We start from the raw sequence: 22,896 nt of genomic DNA, 5'->3' as shown, positions 1-22,896 counted from the left end.
AGCAATGAAATGCAGTGGGAAGTTTTTTGGGGGGATTAAGTAAATTTTCATGGCAAACTATGCAATTCATCTGATCACTCTTCATAACATCCTGGAGTATATGCAAATTGCTATTATAAAAACTTAAGCAGCAACTTTTCCAATTTCCAATATTTATGTAATTCTCAACTTTTGGCAACGACTGTATATACAGTTGGGGTCAAACGTTTACATACACCTTGCAGAAACTGCAAAATGTTAGTTATTTTACCAAAATAAGAGGGATCATACACAAAGCATGTTTTTTTTATTTAGTCCTGATCTTAAAAATTTCACATAAAAGACATTTATAAAAAATTATTTTGGTGGATTTTGAGATCCATCTTTTCACATTGAGGCCAACTGAGGGACTCACATGCAACTATTACAGAAGTTCAAACGCTCCCTGATTCTCCAGAAGAAGAAAAAACAATACATTAAGGGCCAGAGGTGTAAACTTTTGAACATAATGAAGATGTGTACAGTTTTCTTATTTTGTCTAAATATTGTATTTTTTCATTTAGGACTGGCCTTCAAAAGCTACAGAAAATACCTGCATGTTTCCCAGAAGACAAAATAAGTCAAATTTACCCTGACCTTCAAATTCCAAATCTTTTCACTCCCCAGCTCTTAATGCATTGATTTTTTTCTGGAGCATCAGTGAGCGTTTGAACCTTCTGTAATAGTTGCATATGAGTCCCTCAGTTGTCCTCAGTGTGAAAAGATGGATCTCAAAATCATACAGTCATTGTAGGAATGGGTTCAACATAAACTTTTGAACAGGGTCATTTTAATAAATGTAACTATTATTTTCTCTCGTGGACTACAAGAGGACTACAATATCTTATTCAGGTCACTACTAAATAAAAAATAACATGCATTTCAAATGATCCCTTCTATTTTGGAAAAAAAAATCACATTTTGCAGATTCTGCAAGGTGTATGTAAAATTTTGACCTCAACTGTATGACCTGTGCTGACAAAATGAGTCGCAAATTTTCTAAATTGAGCTCTTACAATTTCCATTCAAAATGCTGTATGATTTGTTGGAAATGACCAAAAAATGACTGAGCTACAGGCTTTTGAAGTCGATAGAGTGAGCAAAGTCAATTTTGAAAAAAAAAAAAGAAGCAAAATCACCTAGCAGCATTGCATCTTTTCCTTAATGTCTTTTCGTAATAATAATTACTGTTTTAATAATCACATTATAGCAATTTTTATTTTATTTTTGTTATTAAAATTAGAACTAAGATGCAAATAAACAGAACAAATATGGGATAGGAATAAATAGTGCATTACCTTTTTCATCTTACATCTAAACAGAAGCATTCAAGTAAGAAAAACAAACAGGCTAATCAAATGTAATCACTTTAGTGTATTCAATACAAACAAATTATTAAAACTACAACAGCAGTTCAGTCAAGAGCACTAAGTGATTTGCTCTTTTCTTTTATTCCTTTTTTCTTTTATTATTAGCTTAACAATATTAAGACCTACTGTAATGCACAGGTCTAATATCAGATGTTTTTCCCCAACTGTTAACCAAATGTTCGCTTAAGACATAACAGATTATGTTTGTGTGAATGCTCACCAAGACAGATATTTTGAAATACTGTAATTCTGTGTATATCAGGATCACAAGCTGTCTGAGAGACCTGTCTTTATGCGCATGCTGCGGATGTGTCAGTCAGTGCGATAGGTTTGTTTACATCAGCGTGAGTTTGAACATCACATTTCACTGGTTCAGACTCATGTCATCAAGAATTCGCTATGAATATTCACAAAGCTGGAATGCTATGCTTTACAACAATGCCAAACTGGTGCTGAGGGAAAGCAGTAGTCATCAAGAAGCGAGCAGTGAAAAAGGTACACCTTTCAGAAAACATGCAAATAAAGATTTTAGAGGTGTAATTTTAATGTAATTTTAATGTAATTTTTAGTTTATTTAAAGTTTTAGTAAGTTTGTGTTTTAGTAATTTTTATCATTTTTTAAGCGTCTATTTTTTTATTTGTTACATCAAATGAACTAAATGAATAAACTAAATAAATAAATAAACTAAATGAAAATGAGAAATGTTGCTGATTTTTTTTATACATTTTATTTTATTTAATTCTAAACTGTAACATCTTGCAATGTTTACTTTTTTCTCAGAATTGTGTGATACAAACTCAAAATTCTGACTTTTTTCTCAGAATTGTGGGATATAAACTCACAATTCTGACTTTTTTCTTACAATTGCGAGTTTACATCTTGCAATGTTTACTTTTTCTTCTCAGAATTGCGGGATATAAACTCACAATTCTGACTTTTTTTCTCAGAATTGCGGGATATTAACTCACATTTCTGACATTTTCCTGAAATCACAAGTTTCTGTTTTGCAATTATGACCTTTTTCCTCAGAATTGTGAGTTTATAAATTAAATCTGAGTTTTTGTTTTTATTTTGCAGAATTGTGATACAAACTCACAATTCTGACTTTTTTTTCTCAGAATTCTGGGATATAAACTCACAATTGCAAGTTATAAAGTCAGAATTGCAGGATATAAACTCATGAAATTCAGCTCTATCTTGCAATACCAAAAACAATATATATATATTCTCACAATTCTGACTTTTTTCTCACAATCGCGAATTTCTGTCTGACAATTCTGACTTTGCTTTCTCACAATTGCACGTTTATATCACACAAAAGTAAATCTTGCAATTCTGACTTTATAACTCACAATATTAAGTTCATATGACACAATATTGAGAGAAAAAGTTAGAATTATGAGATGAAAAGTCACAATTTTTTATTCAGTGGCGGAAACAGGCTTTTATAGTAGTCTGTGCAAAAGGTGCAAAAAATGATGTAAAAAATAAATTGAATAGTGGCACGCAGTCTTCATAAATAATTATATGAAAAATTTCTTATACTTTTTATGCTTATTTACTAAATCAAAAATGCATTTAGCCACCACCAACCTGGCAAACCGTGGCAAATCTAGTGGTTTTCCTCATTGCACAGATAGACTGCTAAGAAAACCGTTGTGCTTTTACTACCTGAAGTAAATAATTCCAGCCAATCAGATTTGAGCTAGTGATTTCAGTTGGAGCTTTCAATCAGACGGTCAGTAAACGGGGTTTCCTGGGGTGTCCTGAGGACTAGCGCAGACATGTCTGTGAGAATCGCACATAGGCGTGAAAGAATAGCCACAAAAGCCTGGCAAAAGTGGGAAGACTTTCTTCTCACAGACCTACAGCCCCCGTGAGGAGGGAGGTAGTGCATTATTCAGCTGAACTGGAGCCTGCAGCCCGCAGTGCTGTGAGGAATGGAACCGTGCACTGAGAGATTTTTAGCAGCTTTTGTACAACTGTTTTCCACTCTGTGTACTACAGCATTACAAAGAGCGCCAAGTGACTCGCGCCTTCAAATATGCTCAGATCTCAAGGGAACGTCTGTGACGTCTGAGACATCCTGACTCAAAGATGCCCCAAAAACCGAGAAAACGCCAAACAACATTTTTGCGTGAATATGATGTGTTTTTTCGCATTAATATTCATAACGCCTTGTGTCTTAAGGGATCCTGCTATGAAGGAAGCAGATATTTGATTCTTGTAATCTGATAGAACAGTCACATTTGGAGTTGCTTCGGATCAGCTGGAGAGTGTAGCGTGTTTTGCTGCCTTACAGCGGGAGGCAGGCTGATTGAAAATGGAAAAGTCAAGCTCGAATCAATGATTGAGGATGAGATCTGAAAGCATGTGGGAAGTAAACATTCTTTGCCCGTCTGCAACATCCTGCGCATGCACAGCTGTGGCAAATCAATAATCTGCCGCCCAGGATACCAAAGTCCTCCACGGACTTAAAAGAAACAGACCGGGAAAATATTAGGAAAAAAAACGTGTTGCTGATGCAATGCCCCGTCAAGAGCTAACATCCCTGAGGGTGAAAACGAACAACACGCTATTATGAGAATGCCACATTGTTCTCCAACACACTTAATAGTGGTCGGAGTGGTGTGGAAGTGAACTCTTCGTGGAGGTTACATCATGCGACACCTAATTTATCATGTGAATTAGCATATGCAAAACCTGGTTCAACTGCTTAGCAACGGCTTGCTCTTGCTCGTCTCATATGCTCACTGCATTTATTTGATCAAAAATACAGTAATATTGCGAAATATTTCAAGTGTTTTCGATTTTAAAAGGTCATTTAATCTTGTGATGGCAAAGCTGAATTTCCAGCATCGTTACTACAGTCATCAGTGTCACATGATCCTTCAGAAAGTTAAGTTGTTTGGCATAAGTTTGGTAACAAATGAGCATCTTTTATCTATTATGGCTGAGTTATTGCATTGATTTAATCCTATCGCCCTAGAGCAACGATGGCAGATTTAAAAATCATGTACTTTCTGAGCGAGCAGCTGCCATTGTGATGAATGGGAACGCTAACAGGTATTATGAACCTCCTTGGTTCTGACAAACGCGTCCCAAACTTGCGCATTGATGCAAAACAGTGCCATTCGTTTATTCCCACAGACTCTGAGCTCATCTCACGCCAGATCTATTCTCTCAGCTAACAACTTCCACTCGTTTTGCAACTTGCATGCACGCAGATCAGAAGACATTTCTTCTCTCAGCGCATTCAGACGGGGAACCCGCAGAGGTGGGGGTGACATAACAGCACTGCTCCGCTCAAAGATCCGCGCCTATTTCTTTGATCCTAAAACACTGCGCTTTATCTCAGCCACAGAACTGCGGCTCTCACGCAGGAGATATCAAGATGTCAAGTTAAATAGATTTAAGAAGAGTCTTGCTGGATTTTTTTACTCTGTGGCATTAGCCAATTTCGGCTGTGGCGTCTTTGATCATCTCCACGCCGTGAAGAGGCACGTATCTCCAGGGGCCCTGCTTGAAATGCAGGCTTCCGAGATAGAGAATCAAGGTTCTTAATCGTTATTCACCTTCAACTTGAGCAATGACACATGGATATAATCAGCACATACATAGTCATAGATGTTAAATGTTACTACTTGTTTTAGAATCTTTAGAGAACATTCAAAAGTAACATTCCTATAATGTTTACATAATGTAACAGTCAGACATAATATCTTCAATTACGACTGTCATGATATCAGATTTTTCACTACGCACTTATCGTGGCCATAGACTACAACGCTAATAGTTTAGTTTAGCACAGTGTCAAAGTAAGACAATTTATGAGAATGACTACACATTTTTACTCTAAACTTGCGTTACAGCGTAATTGGTTGGTTAATTTACAAGTACACATTTCACTCTCTACAGACAATATTTTTCATGTCTGTAAGGCAAGTATACAAGGAGTACAATATAATTGTGAGTTATAAAGTCAGAATTGCGGAAAATAAACTCACCTTTTTTTGCAATCGTGAGTTTCTATCTCACAATTCATAATTGTGAGTTTGTATCTTGAAATTCTGTGGGTTTTTTCACAATTGTGAGTTTATATCATGCAATTATGAGAAAAAAAAGTCAGTGTCCCAATTCTGACTTTATGAGTCGCAATTTCGAGTTTACAGTACATGACTCAATAACATGACACAATTTCTACAGTAGTGAATGTGTCTGTATTTATGTTTCATGTGGATTACATAATCTGAGAATATTTGTTTTCTATTTGAACTGGTTTAAATGTAGACATTTCCCTCTCTATAGATATATTGTTCATGTCTGTAAGGCAAGTATACAAAGAGCTTCGAAGTCTCATGCTCAGAGATAGAGGCGGCAGAAAGCGCATCCTGTTTGATTTAATTATTTTACAATAGCATTTCATTGTTATTCTGAGTGCACACAAATAATCGTAAAGTCTTTGAAAAGCCATATTTGAGGTCGAAGAATGATAAGTGTTTGGTTGTTTGGATGTCCTGCCCGATGTACTATATTACCACATAGATCAGCCATTAACGATCAGTCCGTCACGGATTGTGTGACTTTTCTACTTCCTGTGGAATTATTCATTTTCATATCGCCAATACCCGTATATTGCGACACCCATAATTAACATGATAACGATATTTCATTATTTAAATATTATGATTATCGCCAAACCTGTGACACATATTTTTGTTAGCTAGGAACATTTCAGTTAGAAATAGTGCAGATTCTAACATATTTCTTATTCATTTTGTACCAGCTTTTCTTATTATGTATTTATTTATTTTTTAAATCCTACAACTTTGTTTGTTGCCAGTTTAAAATAAATAAAAAAAACAATCAATATCAGTATGGTTTGAGCTGTCCAGAAGTCACTGTATGTAATATTAATCTTCCAGAGATTTCTCTTTCTCACTTTCTTGTGAATGATACATTTTGTATTTTTGCCTCTGTATACTGTAGATGGTACACTAAAACAGGGAAATGATTGAGTAGAGAGAGAGCGAACGGACTCAAACTTGCGTCACATGGCCATTCCACTTTCTCTTTTAATCTCTTTTGCTCTTTCCCCCAATTCCCTGTTTTTAGAGTATCATTACCCGAGGAGCCTCCCAGCGCCCCTCCTCAGACAGTGATAGCCAGTGGCCGAACCAACCAGTCCATCATGATCCAGTGGCAGCCTCCCCCTGAGAGTCACCAAAATGGGCCGCTTCAAGGCTATATCATCAGGTGAGAGATCTCTGGGACTGTCCTTTACACAATCAAGCTGCTCTCAGCAGCACTTCATCTTCTAGAGTAGACCGGTCCTCGCATGCTTCACGTCCCATTGGAACCAATAGTCTCCTCTCAGCGAGAACTCCTATTTTTGAGACTCAAAAGTCAGGGGGCTGATGTTTTTCCCATGTCTCATACTGTTCCCGCCATGACGCCCAGGTACTGTCTGTCTGGATTACCGGTGGACTGTCAGATGAAAAACATCACCAACCCAGACCAAACAAATCTTCTGCTGGAGGACCTCATCATTTGGACCAACTATGAGATTGAGGTGGCTGCTTATAACGGGGCGGGTCAGGGCGTCTACAGCCCCAAAGTTACAGAATGGACCCTGCAAGGCGGTAAGGATCTTCAGATTTTATATCAACAGATTTTAAGTTTCATTTAAAGGGATAGCGCATCCAAAAATGAAAAATGTGTCATTAATTACTCACCCTCATGTCATTCCAAACGCGTAAGACCTTTGTTCATCTTCGGAACACAAATTAAGATATTTTTGATGAAATCTGAGAGCTTTCTGACCCTGCATAGCAACTGACAGCAATGCAACTGACACGTTCAAGGCCCAGAAAGGTACTAATTGTTAAAATGCTTAATGGTACTTCCATGAGACTGACATGGAAGAGAAGAAATTGTTGAATAAAGTCATTATTTTGTTTTCTTTGTGTGCAAAAAGTATTCTTGTAGTTCAGTAACATTACAGTTGAACCACAGATTTCACATGGACTACAGTAGTCAACATTTGAAGTGGATCATAACCTTTCATCAGATTTGTCCTAAAACCAAAAAGAATACCCATTCTTGTCTTAGGACAACTTTGATGAACTTTTTTGATCCACTTCAAATGTTGACCACTATATTTTATCTATGTCCTTACTGCTTTTTTGGGACTTAAACATGTCAGTTGCATTGCTGTCTATGCAGGGTCAGAAAGCTCTCAGATATAATAAAAAAAATCTTAATTTGTGTTCTAAAGATTAACAAAGGTCTTACGAGTTTGGAACAAAATGAGGGTGAGTAATTGATGACAGAATTTTCATTTTTGGGTGAACTATCCCTTTAATATTAAAGTAGTTCACTTCCAGAACAAACATTCCAGGATGTTCATGTCTTTCTTTCTTCAGTTGTAAAGAAAGTAGGTTTTTGAGGAAAACATTTCAGGAATTATCTCCTTATTGTGGACTTTTACGGTGCCCATGAAATTAAACTTCTATAATGCAATTTCAATGCAGCTTCAAAGGGCTCTAAACAATCCCAGCCGAGGAATAAGGGTCTTATCTAACATTTTTTTTTTTACTTTTTAACCTCAAATGCTTGTCTTGTCTAGCTCTGCTAGATCGTTTAGACCCCTTTGAAGCTACATTGAAACTGCATTTTTGAAGTTCAAACTTTTGGGCACCATAGAAGTCCACTATATGGGGATAATTCCTCACAAAAGTCAATTTCTTTGACTGAAAAAAGAAAGGCATGAACATTGGATGACAATTGGCTATTTATCTGTATATTTTTGCTCTGGAATTGAATTACTCCTTTAAATATTTTAGATGATTTATAATTTATCATAAATGAGGGAAAAACTATTTGTTTTATTTTTTTCAGTAACAAGGCTGAATTTTTAAGCTTAACAAATGGCATCAGCACTACCATTTGTGTAAAAAGTGAGAACATTTAATAAGGAGGCTTACTTTTCTTGTCATGTTGAAGAATAGTTTTAAATTATGTCACTTCCTGTGTGTCAAAGTTTCAATTTTTCATAACTGTGAAAACAGTGAAAATAAAATTATTTGTTCGATAATTTTTTGTTGCAATAACTTAGGTAACAGGATTGAATAGTCGCTTGACAAATTCCATTAACATTACAAAGGGTCCAAGTGATGTCACTTCCTGTGTGTCATAATTTTAAGGAATATTACATTTTATTTAATATTTATTCATGCAGCTAGAGGGCTGTGGATCACAGCTGAATATACATTTTTGGTCATTACATTTAGTTTGTAATTAAACATGAAAATGATTAAACATTTAAAGCGATAGTTCACCCAAAAATGAAAATTTTGTCATTTATTACTCACCCTCATGTCATTCCTAACCTGTAAGACCTTTGTTCATCTTCAAATTAAAATATCTTTAATGAAATCCAAGAGCTTTCTGACCCTGCATAGACTGACACAGAAAATAAATTGTTGAAAAAAGCTGTTATTTTTGTTTTTTTTGTGCACAAAAATATTCTCGTAGCTGCATAAAAGTCACATGGACTATCTTAATGATGTCTTTACTACCTTTATGGGCCTTGAACGTGTCAGTTGCATTGCTGTCTATGCAGGGTCTGAAAGCTCTCTTTGATTTCATCAAAAATATCTTTATTTATGTTCCGAAGATGAATAAAGGTCTTACAGGTTTGGAACGACATGAGGGTGAGTAATTAATGACAGAATTCTCATATTTTAATATTAGCTACTGTATGTTGAGAGTTCATGTCAAAATGATGACACTGATGAAGGGTTAGATACAGACCTGTAAGTTGTGACAGGCCAAAATCACCAATTTAAACTTTCTGCGTTTATTCTAGGTCCATTTTATGTAAGATAGCAGTTTATATACCTTGTCTAATGGCTCTCACAAAAAGAAATCATTGTCCACTCTTTGATTTCCCTCACCACCTCACTTCGTCAAATCTTCTCTTTTCAAGTGCCCACGGTCCCACCAGGGAACGTCCAGGCGGAGGCTGTCAACTCCACCACAGTCCGTTTCACATGGAGTGCTCCAAGCCCACAGTTCATCAATGGAATCAACCAGGGATACAAGGTGAGCATCCATCCACTGCCCTCTAGTGGTCGAGCACAAGAGTGCAATGCTCTTTTTATAATAATGCTTTCATTACTTCCAATATATGTCATGCTGAGACAGCAGCAGGATTCACATTGGCTTGTACTAAGTGATAGTGGTCACATCTGTCCATTTTTTTACTTCAGCTGTTGGCATGGGAACCGGGCCACGAGGAAGATGTTACCTTGGTTACTGTGAGACCCAATTTTCAAGACAGTGTTCATGTAGGTTACATCACCGGGCTGAAGAAGTTCACGGAGTACTTCACCTGCGTGCTATGCTTCACTACGCCGGGAGATGGCCCTCGTAGCACTGCGCTGCGCGTACGCACCCATGAAGACAGTGAGTGTCCTTTTTTACCTACTTTATCCATCTGGACCCATGATGATGTTCTGTTCAGGCCTGCAAGTGTCTGACTCAATGCGGATGTTTGTATGTTCAGCTCCAGGACCTGTGGGTCATCTAAGCTTCACAGAAATCCTAGACACGTCTCTCAAAGTCAGCTGGAAAGACCCGCCGGAGAAAAACGGCATCCTCACAGGTATCTGAACCAACCCCTTTGGCGATTTCTTCTCATCCTCTGGCTGTCTACTGAACCGCTTCCTGTCTTGTATCCGCAGGGTATCGCATTTCCTGGGAGGAATTTAACAGAACAAACACTCGCGTCACGCATTACCTGCCCAACATGACACAGGAGTACCGGGTCACGGGTCTGACCGCACTTACTACCTACACCATTCAGGTGGCCGGTATGACCTCCAAAGGTCAAGGTCAGCTGTCGTCCTCCACCATTTCCTCTGGTGTGCCGCCAGGTGAGTTTCTTCTCATGTTTTCTCTTACTGCAGGATTGCAGTGAAGCCTTCATGTATGTCATCATTCTCCAGCAAAGAGTCTTAAAGTTTTCTGTATAATATAATAATAATAATAATAATACAACAATAATTTAATGACTATAATAACATAAAAATATAATAATATAAAAAAATATAATATAATGGCTGTCATTTGTATAATTAATAATTATCACAATTATTTTTGTGACGTAATAATTGTAATAATTTAAAAATAAATGTAAAAATTAGGAAGTTTACAATTAGAACATTTTAAATACATTGATGCTAAATTGCACAACTGTTCAAACATTCAAAGATTTTTTTTATTTATTTTTTTATGGAAATACTTTTATTTAGCAAGATGCATGAAATTAATTCAAAGTGACAGTAAAGACATTTATAATGTTACAAAAGATTTCTATTTCAAATAAATGAACTTTTTATTGAACTGTTTATCAAAGCATTGTGAAGAGAAAAGAAGAAAATGTGAGCAGCACAACTGCTTTTAGCATTGATAATAATATTTATTGAACAGCAAATCAGCATATTGAATAGAGGAATGATGAAAAGCTGAAAATTCAGCTGTGTATCACAGGAAAAAAAACTAATTTAGAACTATTTCTGACGTTGTCAAAGGATTTAAAAAAATAACTAATTAATTGCACATTTTTGCAATATTACATTTACATATTTACATTGACATGTATTCATTTAGCAGACACGTTTATCCAAAACGACTTACAATTGACTTACAATAAAAATGCATTGCAATTAATACCACCTAACATTTAACTTTTTAAATATAATTTTATATTGCAATAATTTCACATTCAGGAATAAATTACATGTAAAATATATAAAAAATAGAAATTTTTTAAAATTGTAATAATATTTCTAATGCTGTCAATCAATTTAAAACAATTAACTAATTAATCGAACATATTTCTTCTAACATTAATTGTGATTAATCGCAATTAATCCCACCCAACATTGAAGTGTTATGCTGCAATAATTTCACATTCAATCTTCAAATTAATGTAGAAACAAAATAAAGACAGTATATTTAATATTTGTTGCATATATTTTATGACGTAAGGTGAGTATCCCTGATACCAATATTACTAATGTCTCCAGGAAGAAAAAATCTATTATTTTCGAATATTTAACCATTGACTATATCCATTCAACATTACAGTATAATTGAGACCTATCAATATTAACATTTATTAGACTAAAAAATAACAACTTGTAATTTAAGTGAACTTAAATCAATCTTCACATTAGCCCATTCTTTACATGTGCCCTTCAGCAGTAGGAAATATACAGAAATTGAATTAAACTGGAAAAAATAACTGCCTGTGTTAATGCGATAATTTTGACACACTAGATATTTCATAATACTACAGTTTTTACTGTGTTTTGTGCAAATAAATGCAGTTTTGCTGAGCGTTAGAGATATATATGTATACATACATACATACATACAGTAACTATAATTAGAAATTGGAGCCAAGTAGAAATTGGAACAGCTGGACAGGAAGGAAAAAATAATTACCGTTAAGCCCTGATGTCAGTGTAAGAGCTGAAAAAAAGACAACTGGGTTGTACATCCCTTAGGATGTTAACTTTCTACTGTGTAGCCTTATTAACCTTACTCTTGATACTGAAGTTAATGAAGGCATGCTGAATTTGATGGCTTTGTGCATTAATATTCATAATCTTCAGCCATCTCTAAGACGGAAGCAGACACTAAAACACAGTGAGACGAGACAGCGTGGAAAGATGCTTTGGCGTTGTCCTATGTAGGTGCTTGTAATGAACCATCGGTATGCTGGATGAATCACACTGTTTTTAAATCAAACCTATCTTGTCTCACTTTTTGTTCCCTGTGATGCTAATTTGCAAGCTTCTGCTTCTGCATGCAAAAATTAACTGATGGCAGACAGAAATGTGTGTCATGCAAATAAGAACAACGTGCGTCTCTCTTTGATTCCGAATGCATTTTTTCCCCCGCGGAACATGAGGTAGATAAGCGTGAGGTGGAAAGTAAAAGTTTTCTGTATATTGCTGAATATAGTGTGACTTACTTTGGGTTTTTTATTCAGCAGGAGGTATTGTGAGTGAATGGCAATAATATTATTCCCAGGTCTTTTATTTTTCCCACCGAGCCATTTCTACCATTCATCTTGCATGTTTCACCTCTCCTGTTCCCATAGAGATGCCTGGACCTCCTACCAACATTGCCATCTCCAACATCAGCCCGCGTTCAGTAACCCTGCAGTTCAAACCAGGCTATGATGGCAAAACATCCATCTCACGCTGGCTGGTAGAGGCTCAGGTAGTACAGAACTAATTTTGGTTGTACAATCACCTCAAGCGGTCACCTTTTTTATTAGCCATCATTGATTTCTCTCTCTTCTCTGTTGCACGGTCAGATCGGTGTTATTGGAGAAAACGAAGAGTGGATCATGGTCCATCAGTTGACCAATGAGCCTGATGCACGATCCCTTGAGGTCCAGGGCCTGAACCCCTACACATACTACAGGTCCACACATTGAATTCTGGGATACACTTCTGTACTTACTTACTTACTTTGTCTGTAGGCTGTATTCTAATTTACCATCTGATTATAGATTTCGAATGAGGCAGGTGAATATAGTAGGCACAAGCCTACCCAGCCAGCCATCTAGGAAGATCCAGACCCTACAGGCTCCTCCTGACATCGCCCCCGCAAACATCACTCTCCGCACGGCCAGCGAAACCAGCCTGTGGCTCAGATGGGTGGTACGTATGTGTCCTGGATTGTGATCTATATTTAAAGGGGAAAGGAATGTGGAATTGATTGTGTGTTTGTTTTATTTTATTAAGTAGTCCTGAGATTGCATTTCCACACAGAGGAAAATTTTATTGCTCAGTGTTTTCTCGTTCATAGCTCGGGAGACTTAGTGGACGTCCCAGTCTCATGTTTTATTTAGGTAGCAAATTATATCGACGTTTCAGATGTTTCTTATTCCTTGTTATTCCTTACCTAAAATTTGTGGGCACAAGTGTGACTGTTTTATTAATTTGGAAACCTCAGATAATTTGATTTCAGAAGAAACGAACGAGAAATGTTGTGAGTTCATATTTAATTTAGTATGTTATTAAATCAACAATCAAATCAAATTGTGTATAGTCAAAAGTTTACATACACCTTGCAGAATCTGCAAAATGTTCCTTATTTTAGCAAAATAAAAGGGGGGTCATACAAAATGCATGTTATTTTTTTATTTAGTACTCACCTCAATAAGACATTTCACATAAAAGATGTTTACATACAGCAGGGAAAATCAATAATTGATACATCAGCATTTTTATCAGTAAGAGTATTTCTAAGTGGGCGATTGACACAAAGTTTACACCGGATGTAGCCATCAAGACAAATATTGAATTCATACAAAGAAATCAGAACATTTAAGTATACAAGTTGAGTCATAATAAATAAACAGAAATGACAGGGAATAAGTATTGAACACACTTTGTTTAATACTTTGTAGAAAAGCCTTGTTGGTGATTACAGCTTCTAGACACCTCTTGTATGGAGAGACCAGTCGTCTGCATTGCTCAGGAGTGATTCTGGCCCATTCTTCCACACAAACGGTCTTTAAATCTTGAAAGTTCCTTGGGCCTCTTTTATAAACTTTGATCTTCAGTTCTGTCCACCTGATTTAGGTCAGGTGATTGACTGGGCCATTCAAGCAACTTTATTTTCTTTCTTTGAAACCACTTCATTGTTTCCTTGGCCTTGTGTTTGGGATCATTGTCTTGCTGAAATGTCCATCCTCTTTTCATTTTCAGCTTTCTGGTAGATGGCAGCAGATTTTTATACAGAATGTCCCAGTACATTTCTTCATTCATCCTGCCTTCAATAATATGAAGTCTGCCAGTACCCCTTGCTGAAAAGCAGCCCCAAACCATGATGCTTCCACCCCCAAACTTAACTGTTTGTACGGTGTTCTTGGGGTGGTGGGCAGTGCCATTTCCTCTCCAAACATGGTGTGTAGAATGACTGCCAAAAAGTTCAAATTTGCTTTCATCTGACCATACTATAGTCTCCCAATAATCCACAAACTTTAACCGAGCTTCAACATGCTTTTTGTTCAGCAATGGAGTCTTGAGTGGTGAGCGTGCATGGATGCTGTGGCGGTTCAGTGCATTGCTCATAGTTTTCTTTGAAACAACAGTACCTGCTGATGCAAGGTCTTCCTGAAGTTCTGCCTGAGTGGTTCTTGGCTCTTGGAGAATTCTCCTGATTATTCTTTGGACTCCTCGGACAGGGATCTTACGTGGAGCACCTGATCGTGGCTGGTTTATGGTGAACTAATGCTCTTTTCATTTCCGGATAATGGCCCCCACAGTGCTCACAGGAACATTCAGCATTCTGGAAATGCACCTATGACCATTCCCATCAAAATGCTTTTCAGCGATAAGATTACTACGATCTTGAGAGAGTTCTTTGATTTTAACCATCATGGAGTCTTTCCCGTGTGTCTTCTGGGTAATGAGAAGCCTTTATAGGCCATCAATTAGGACTAAAGCAGCTGATATCAATTAGTACTGATAGGGGGCAGGGTTTCTCTCTCAATACTGACAGATTTCAGGTGATCTCCTGGCTTTCTATGTCATTTTGCACCTTGTTATCTTCCTGTGTCATTTCACTTTATTTATTATGACTCAACTTGTATATTTAAATGTTCTGATTTCTTTGTATGAATTCAATATTTGGCTTGATGGCTACATCTTCTGTAAATTTTGTGTCAATAGCCCACTTAGAAATACCCTTACTGATACAAATGCTGATGTGTCAAATACCTATTTTCCCCGCTGTATAGTCCACAAGAGAAAATAATTTTAGAATTTATAAAAATGCCCCTGTTCAAAAGTTTACATACACTCGATTCTTAATACTGTGTTGTTACCTGAATGATCCATAGCTTTTTTTTTAGTGATAGTTGTCCATTAGTCCCTTGTTTGTCCTAAACAGATAAACTGCCCAAAAACCCTTCAGGTTCCACAGATTCTTTGGTTTTTCAGCATTTTTGTGTATTTGAACTCTTTCCAAATATGACTGTGTAATTTTGAGATCCATCTTTTCACACTGAGGAAAACTGAGGGACTCATATGCAACTATTACAGAAGGTTCAAACGCTCACTGATGCTCCAAAAGGAAACACAATACATTAAGAGCCAGGGATGTAAACTTTTGAACGGAATGAGGATGTGTACATTTTTCTTATTTTGCCTAAATATCATAGTCTTTTAATTAAGTAATGTACCCTTCAGAAGCTACAGAATATACTTACATGTTTCCCAGAAGACAAAATAAGTCTATAAGATCTCAAAATCATATAGTCATTGTTGGAAAGGGTTCAAATACACAAATATGCCAAAAAAACACAATAATAATAATAATTTGTGGGACTTTAAGGATTTTTCTATAGAACAGCAGGAAGTTTAACTGTTCAGAACAAACAAGGGACTCATGAACAGCTATCAATAAACGAAAAAAAACAACATCAAATCTTTTATTTGAAATATCTTATTCAAGTAAGTTCTAAATAAAAAATAATAATTAAAATAATAATTAACATTTTGCAGATTCTGCAAGGTTTATGTAAAAATTTGACTTCAGCTGTATGTATTAAAATGTAGTCTTAACATGCAAAAAATGTAGGAACACTTGACACCAAGTGCTAGTGTCTAAATCTGGGTCTGTATAAAAGGTGTTTATTGCATTTGAACTGGTTTTGAGGATGGTACACTTGACATTGCTCGAGGATCCTGCTGTGCGTATTTTTAGAAAGGATTGGGTGTAAAGGAAAGGTTGTGCCGAAAGGAGATGGTTTGGGCGTGTTTTATGCAAATATCTAGCCTCGGGTACGTGATTACTCATTTTGAAACTCATTAACATTAGAACGAGGTTAAAACAAATTCATGTGCATACGCAAATGTTGTGAATTATGCAGAAATTTTCAAGAAAAGATCACCTGTATGTGTAAATACAAATAATCCATGCAGTTATTAGTGAATGAGATGCACTTTTCTGACATGCATGAAATTTCTGGAGTCTTCGGAGAGAAATCTCAAAATATAGAGATTTAAAGGGATTGTTCACAAAAATTTTTTAATTCTGTCTGTAATTTCTCACCCTTGTGTCGTTCCAAACTCAAAAGACCTTTGTTTTTCTTCTGAGCACAAATTAAGATATGTTTGATTATGTGGTAGCTTTTTGACTTAAACGGCCCAGAAAGGTAGTAAGAACATTGTTTAAATAGTCCATGTGACATCAGTGGTTATTGAATAAAGTAGTTATTTTTTATTTTTTTGCACAAACAGATGGACTGAGGGTCTATTTTAACAATGTCCTTACTACCTTTCTTGAACATGGTAGTTGTGTTGCCGTCTATGCAGGGTCAGAAAGCTCTTGGATTTGCATCTCTTTCATTTGGCAGACAATTTGGGTGTTGGAGAGGTTTCATTCGTGATTTTACATTCCTAACAGGGAAAGGACCTGGTTGTGTGGTGATAAATCTTCTAAGCCTCTAGAATTTCTTATCTAAGTTGAAGTATGTTTGTATTCTAGCCACTGCCTGAGTGGGAATACAATGGCAATCCAGAGCTGGTGGGCTACAGGGTACAGTACTCTCGCCTAGGCTCCAAGGCTGGGGTCCTGTCCCACATCATTGCTGACAGACAGGAAAGGGAGTTTACCATTGAGGACCTGGAAGAGTGGACCGAATACGAAGTCAAAGTGCAGGCCTTCAATGGCATCGGGCCAGGACCGTGGAGCCAACCCGTTCACGGGAGAACCAGAGAGTCGGGTAAGAAATCTGCTGTGCTTTCTTTCCTTCTTCTCTTGTACTTTGTAAAAACTTCTCAAATGCTTTCACAACACTGCTGACCTTTGAATTAATTATGATGGCTGCCCACAGGAACACTTTATTGCTCAGAGGTTGTACTTTTATTGCCCAGGAGTCTAAATGGAGTTTGCAGCTATGATTCCACTGACTTTGTATCTCCTAAAATTGCTTAGAGAAATAAAAATAGATATAAATGAGACAATTGCTGGCACACAGTAAGAGAATATTGCTATAAAATGAATGTGAATTGTATCATACAGATAGCTGTCGAGACGTGAGTTCATATCGACTTTTGATTGCAGAGTTTAGTGTCTTCGCAAATCTAAGTTTGTGAGATTGTTGAGATCTCATTTGAAACTTTAGCGGCGATGTGAAATTCCCGGGGGTCTTTTTCACCATTTGTTCTCCATTGCTTAGTCCATTAAAAAGTTATTTGTTTCATGCAAAAGTTTTTTTTTTTTTAAAAGATGCTATTTTCTCATCAGTCAAACAGTCTGTCATTTACAGTTTGATTAACAGCTGGCAGCACAGTCGGCAACACGTTTTACCAACATGTACTGAATTGTAACCAGACTGCATTGGCATATGCTTTATCTTGTAAACATATGACAGATACAATGAATGACAAAATGCACACTGTTACTGTTTGAAATTCTGATCGCTCATACGGTTGTTAATTGCTTGTTTACTTGTTTTCTCCATTTGTTAGTCCCCTCAAGTGGCCCTGCAAATGTTTCAGCTTTTGCAACCACCTCTAGCAGCGTCCTTGTCCGCTGGGGCGATGTGCCAGAGAATGACCGCAATGGACTAATTCTGGGCTATAAGGTACATTGGCAAAAAGCTTCCTACCAGATTTACTGTTCTTGAGTCCATTGTAGTAGTTAAGACATGCATCTGTTTTTCTTCTCATGACTTTCAGGTGGTATACAAGGAGAAGGATGCAGAGTCGGCCCTGCGTTTCTGGATGGTAGAGGGAAATACCACTTACAGTGTCCAGCTCACTGGTCTTGGGAAGTACGTGCTTTATGAGATCCAGGTTCTAGCCTTCACCCGAATAGGAGATGGCATGCCTAGTTCTCCACCCATCTTTGAACGCACACTTGATGATGGTGAGAGACTAAACCACAGCTAACAACCATCATAAGTTGTTAATCTTGCTTATGGTGTGTTAGTTCATTTACATGTACATTTTTTTTAAACAGTACCTGGGCCTCCAGTTGGAATACTTTTCCCTGAAGTCAGAACTTCTTCAGTAAGATTGATCTGGCAACCCCCTGCCCAGCCAAATGGCATTATCCTTGGTAAGTTGGGTGCACACAACATTTTTTTATAGTTCTTTAGTTATTTGCTTGTCATACTGTACTGTACCCATTAAGTAGGATCATCTTGTTGAAACAGTCACACTGCATGAGTGTGATGTAGAATATATAAGATTTAGTGCAATTATTTAGCCTTCAATGAATTTGTTACACTAGATGGATGATCATAGTCTTGTGACAAGACTTGCCCTGCAAGAAGAGTATCCTAGAAGCAATTCAGGACATCAACTAGGCTATTACTATTCACTGTACTGTATTAAATAGACACAGAAGCTCGTTTACTTTTTAGAGTCTTTGTTAGCATGCTCTATGCTAGGGATGCAACGATACCATTTTTTCAAAACCGATCCGATCCGATACCAAAAATTCTGAGTATCGGCCGATACCGATATCAGGCCGATATCAGTGGGGGTATTTTACCTTCAAAACTAAAGAATGTATACAATTCACTTTGTCATTAAGATTTATTTGTTTTGAGGTAAAGAAAGAAATACCAAATCTGCTTGCACATTGTTGGATAAAAAAGGGGGGGAAAAGAGATACATGCATGAGTGCAATCAAATTCATAAATTCATATTAAGATTAATGTTTTAAAAATAACATTTTGAAAACAGAAATATTACAGATATAAATAACTGAACAGATCTGCCAGCAGATGGCGGCAAAACACTGATTTAATTACTGAATCATTTCATTCATTTGATTCGTTCGAACGGATGGTTCATTCATGAATAAAGCAAGTGACTCTCTGTTTGAATGGGAAATTGAATCATTTCACTAGATTCGTTTAAAAACACACGTTCATTCATAAACGAAACACCGCTGTGTTTGAATGGAGATGCGCAGCGGCTCAGTTGTGACTTGTTTCAGACTACTTTTATAGTCAGACAATGCAAGTCATTTAATAATAACTTCTTATTTAACTGATGTATTAAACAATATCTCATTTACAAAGTGTTTACAAAAAAAGTATTAAAAGCTGTCACTTGTGTTCTTTTGCGTGATGCTTTTGAAGATGCTTGATTGAATTTGTGGTGTAATTCGAAACACTACTTCCACCTCTTGAAACTTTGGCTTTGCGAATATTACAATTTGCAGTGCTACTAGCTTCTGTGTCAAGAGTAAAATATTTCCAAATCAGGGACATGTTTACCGCGCTGAGGTAGACTTTGCATGTGAAAGTTCCCTCTGAACTCGCCTGTCACACTCAAGTCACAAATGCTTGTGTCAGCAGCGCAACGTATTTTAAATGTATTTTATTTTTAAGGCAATGTTTTAAAATAATTGTGTTCTTGTATGAATTATTATAGTTTACAGTAGACTATTATTTCTTGCTATTTATTTAATCAAACTCTGGTAACAGTATCGAATTTGGATCGGGCACGCATCACCGATATCCGATCCATTCAAAAATCTTGGATTGGCGTCGATACCGATCCAGAGTATCGGATCGATGCAACCCTACTCTATGCCAGTTATCCCTGGTTGAAATCTCGCTCCAAGTGCGCAAGTAAGACCAGTTTTATTGGTGCCATGACCCAGATAGAAGTGAGATTTAGGGCAGAGTTTAGCTTCAACTTTCCTTAGCATACCTGTCTGAAAGTTTCTAGTATGCCTAGTAAGACCTTGATTAGCAGGTTTAGGTGTGTTCAATTGCGGTTGGAGCTGAACTCTGCCAGACAGTGGCCCCCCAGGAGCATGATTGGATACCCTTGTTTTAGGACAGGTAATCGGCATGCCAGGACCAATGTTGCCTATCCCTGGTTTAGGGGATGAGTGTAATGAAGGCTATCTTGTAGAGGAAGGAAACCACACTTCCTTGGGCTCATGAAGCACACAATCATCTGATGAAGTGGGGATGCATTCTTTACCATCTTTGTTAGTGCACCTGCCTCGCAAGCTAAATGATGTAGTTTGGATCTTGCTCACAATGGTGCAACTAGGATGAAGGCGAGATAGTAGAGATACCTGTGTAGGTAACCTTACTTCCTTGACCTTATGAGGCACACTAGGGACTGACACAAGGGGCTGTGGTCTTTAGCATCCTTGTTTTTTTTTTTTTTTTTTTTTTTTTTTATTGCCAACAAATATACTATTTACAGGTGATACATCAAAGGCCAACAAAACATACATGACTGTAAACATGATTTTTGTGTGCATGTGAGTGTGCGTGTAAGTGGTAATTATAACTGTGTCGAGGTTGGAACACAAGGGAACATGTAGATAAGTACCACAGACATAATAATAATAAAAAATAATAAAAATGATGATAGTAGTATTAACAAAAATTGGAGGATGGAGGGTGTGAATGGTACTCAGGGGTCAGGGTGAGGAAGATGATAAATGGCAGTAATAATAATATTAATAATAATAGTATTGATAATAATAATAATAATAACATTTTAAATGAACTACTTTAATCAAGAATGAGGGGAGGTTTGAGGATCAAGAAGAGGGCAATTCTATTAATATAGTAATTTAGTAATATATAGGATATATAAATAGAATATCTATAAAATAAAATAAGGTATTCCTTATTATTATAAATATATATATATATATATATATATATATATATATATATATATATATATATATATACATACATATACACACATACACACATACATATATATATACATATACATATATATACACATATATATACATATATACATATATATATACATATACACATACATATATACATATACATACATACATATACATACATTACAAAAAAAAAAAAAACACTATTGAGTTATTACACAGCTGCCCAGTTAATCCCCTGCTCACGTCACCCGGACGGCCATCTAGTAGAGGTGCCGTGGAGGCACAGGGCCCTAACTCCCACCCCCGGGCCACCACGCACACATGTCCAGCTTACCCTATTTGTTTGTACTTTTATTTTTTAATATTTAACCCTTTTTATTTGTGATAGATGAATGTTCAACTAATGTGAGATGCATTAAAAGAAAAGTGTGACGTGCAGCGTGGGACTATCCCTGTGCAGTCACACTTACCCTATGTGTAATTTTTTTTTTTTTTTTTTTTTTTTTTTTTTTCTTCATGATGTATATGTATGTGTATGTCAACTAATGTATAAAGCATTAAAAAGCCAGACATGTAGTGCTAATCAGTGGCAATAAACTCAGGGTAATCTGAAGGTAAAAGGACCCCGGCCTCCCAATGCACCCACCTGCAGCCAATCCGAGCCACATAGAACAGGGTCACAGATGTCACAGCCAACTGGGGCCCAGAGGCAGAAAAGGAGAAAACAGAGGAGAAAAAAAATAAATAAAAATTAATAAACAATTACAAAATAAAAAAAAAGGGGGGGGGGGGTAGATGTGGTGTTAGGAAGAGAGTTGAAGAAAAGAGAGAGCGAGCTTGAATAAGAGAAAAAAAAAAAAAAAAATTATACTTATATTAATAATGATAATAATAGTGTATAATGTTAATAATTTAAATAAACTTAAATACTTAATTAGGTGTGATATTACAACAATGTTGCTACCTCCTCTTAACCCTCTTTACCCCCTCAATTATTATTTATTTATTTATTTTTCTTTTCTTCTAGATATTGATGAAGTTGTATGGTTGAGGGTGGCTTCAGACAAAGAGGGTCAGCTTGTTTATGAGATTTAACCAAGAGGGTTGTAATTTTGATGGTGGTTTCAGACAAAAAGTGGTGAGTGGGTTCATGATTGTTGGAAGTTTACAAGAGATAACCAAGAGGAGTGTAATTCTGCAGTGTAAATTTAGCATCCTTGTTAAAGTGCCTGTGTCATATGTCGTTTGATGCTGACTCAAATCCCACTAAGAATGGTGCAAGTAGGACTAGTAATATTGGTACCGTGACCTAGATGGCAGTAAAGTTTAGGGAATGAGTGTAAAGAAGGCTAGCTTGTAGAGATAGCTGTGCAGGTAAGCTCACTTCCTTGGCCTCATGAGGCGCACTTTGGACTGACGCAAGGGGTTGTGGTCTTTAGCATCCTTGTTAGTATGACTGCCTCACAGGTTATTTGATGCTGACTCAGATCCTCCCTAGAATGGTGTAAGTAGGACCAGTTATATTAGTGCCATGACCTGGATGGGACTGAGGTTTAGGAGGATGTATCAGAGCCCAGCTAGTAGAGATCACTGAGCAGGTAGGCCTAACTTCCCTGGCCTCAGGAGACACACTACCAGCTGTGGCTAGATAATATAGCTGGAGTGTCTAGGCACTAGAGGAACAGTGCCAAAACTAGTTAAACCAGTAAAACCAGTTCTATCATGGCAACTCTCAGAAGATTTTAGCATATGACAATGTTATTGTATTTGGTCTTG

General features: G+C 36.7%; 1 protein-coding gene across 1 annotated transcript in view; it reads left to right on the top strand.

Annotated features, from left to right (window-relative positions):
• Window positions 1–22,896, top strand: part of sdk2a (sidekick cell adhesion molecule 2a) — an 82,601-nt gene that overhangs the window by 20,290 nt on the left and 39,415 nt on the right. The window contains exons 12-24 of the mRNA XM_073829618.1: window positions 6,505–6,645; window positions 6,850–7,031; window positions 9,380–9,495; window positions 9,663–9,858; window positions 9,959–10,057; window positions 10,137–10,328; window positions 12,566–12,687; window positions 12,785–12,894; window positions 12,983–13,133; window positions 16,972–17,209; window positions 17,958–18,073; window positions 18,168–18,357; window positions 18,451–18,549. Of these exons, the coding sequence (XP_073685719.1) occupies window positions 6,505–6,645; window positions 6,850–7,031; window positions 9,380–9,495; window positions 9,663–9,858; window positions 9,959–10,057; window positions 10,137–10,328; window positions 12,566–12,687; window positions 12,785–12,894; window positions 12,983–13,133; window positions 16,972–17,209; window positions 17,958–18,073; window positions 18,168–18,357; window positions 18,451–18,549 (1,952 nt within the window). The remainder of the gene's footprint in view (window positions 1–6,504; window positions 6,646–6,849; window positions 7,032–9,379; window positions 9,496–9,662; window positions 9,859–9,958; window positions 10,058–10,136; window positions 10,329–12,565; window positions 12,688–12,784; window positions 12,895–12,982; window positions 13,134–16,971; window positions 17,210–17,957; window positions 18,074–18,167; window positions 18,358–18,450; window positions 18,550–22,896) is intronic.

This window comes from Garra rufa, chromosome 1 (genome assembly GCF_049309525.1).
Source record: "Garra rufa chromosome 1, GarRuf1.0, whole genome shotgun sequence".
In the NCBI taxonomy this organism is placed as follows: Eukaryota; Metazoa; Chordata; class Actinopteri; order Cypriniformes; family Cyprinidae; genus Garra; species Garra rufa.
This window is presented reverse-complemented; position numbering and strand designations above follow the sequence as displayed.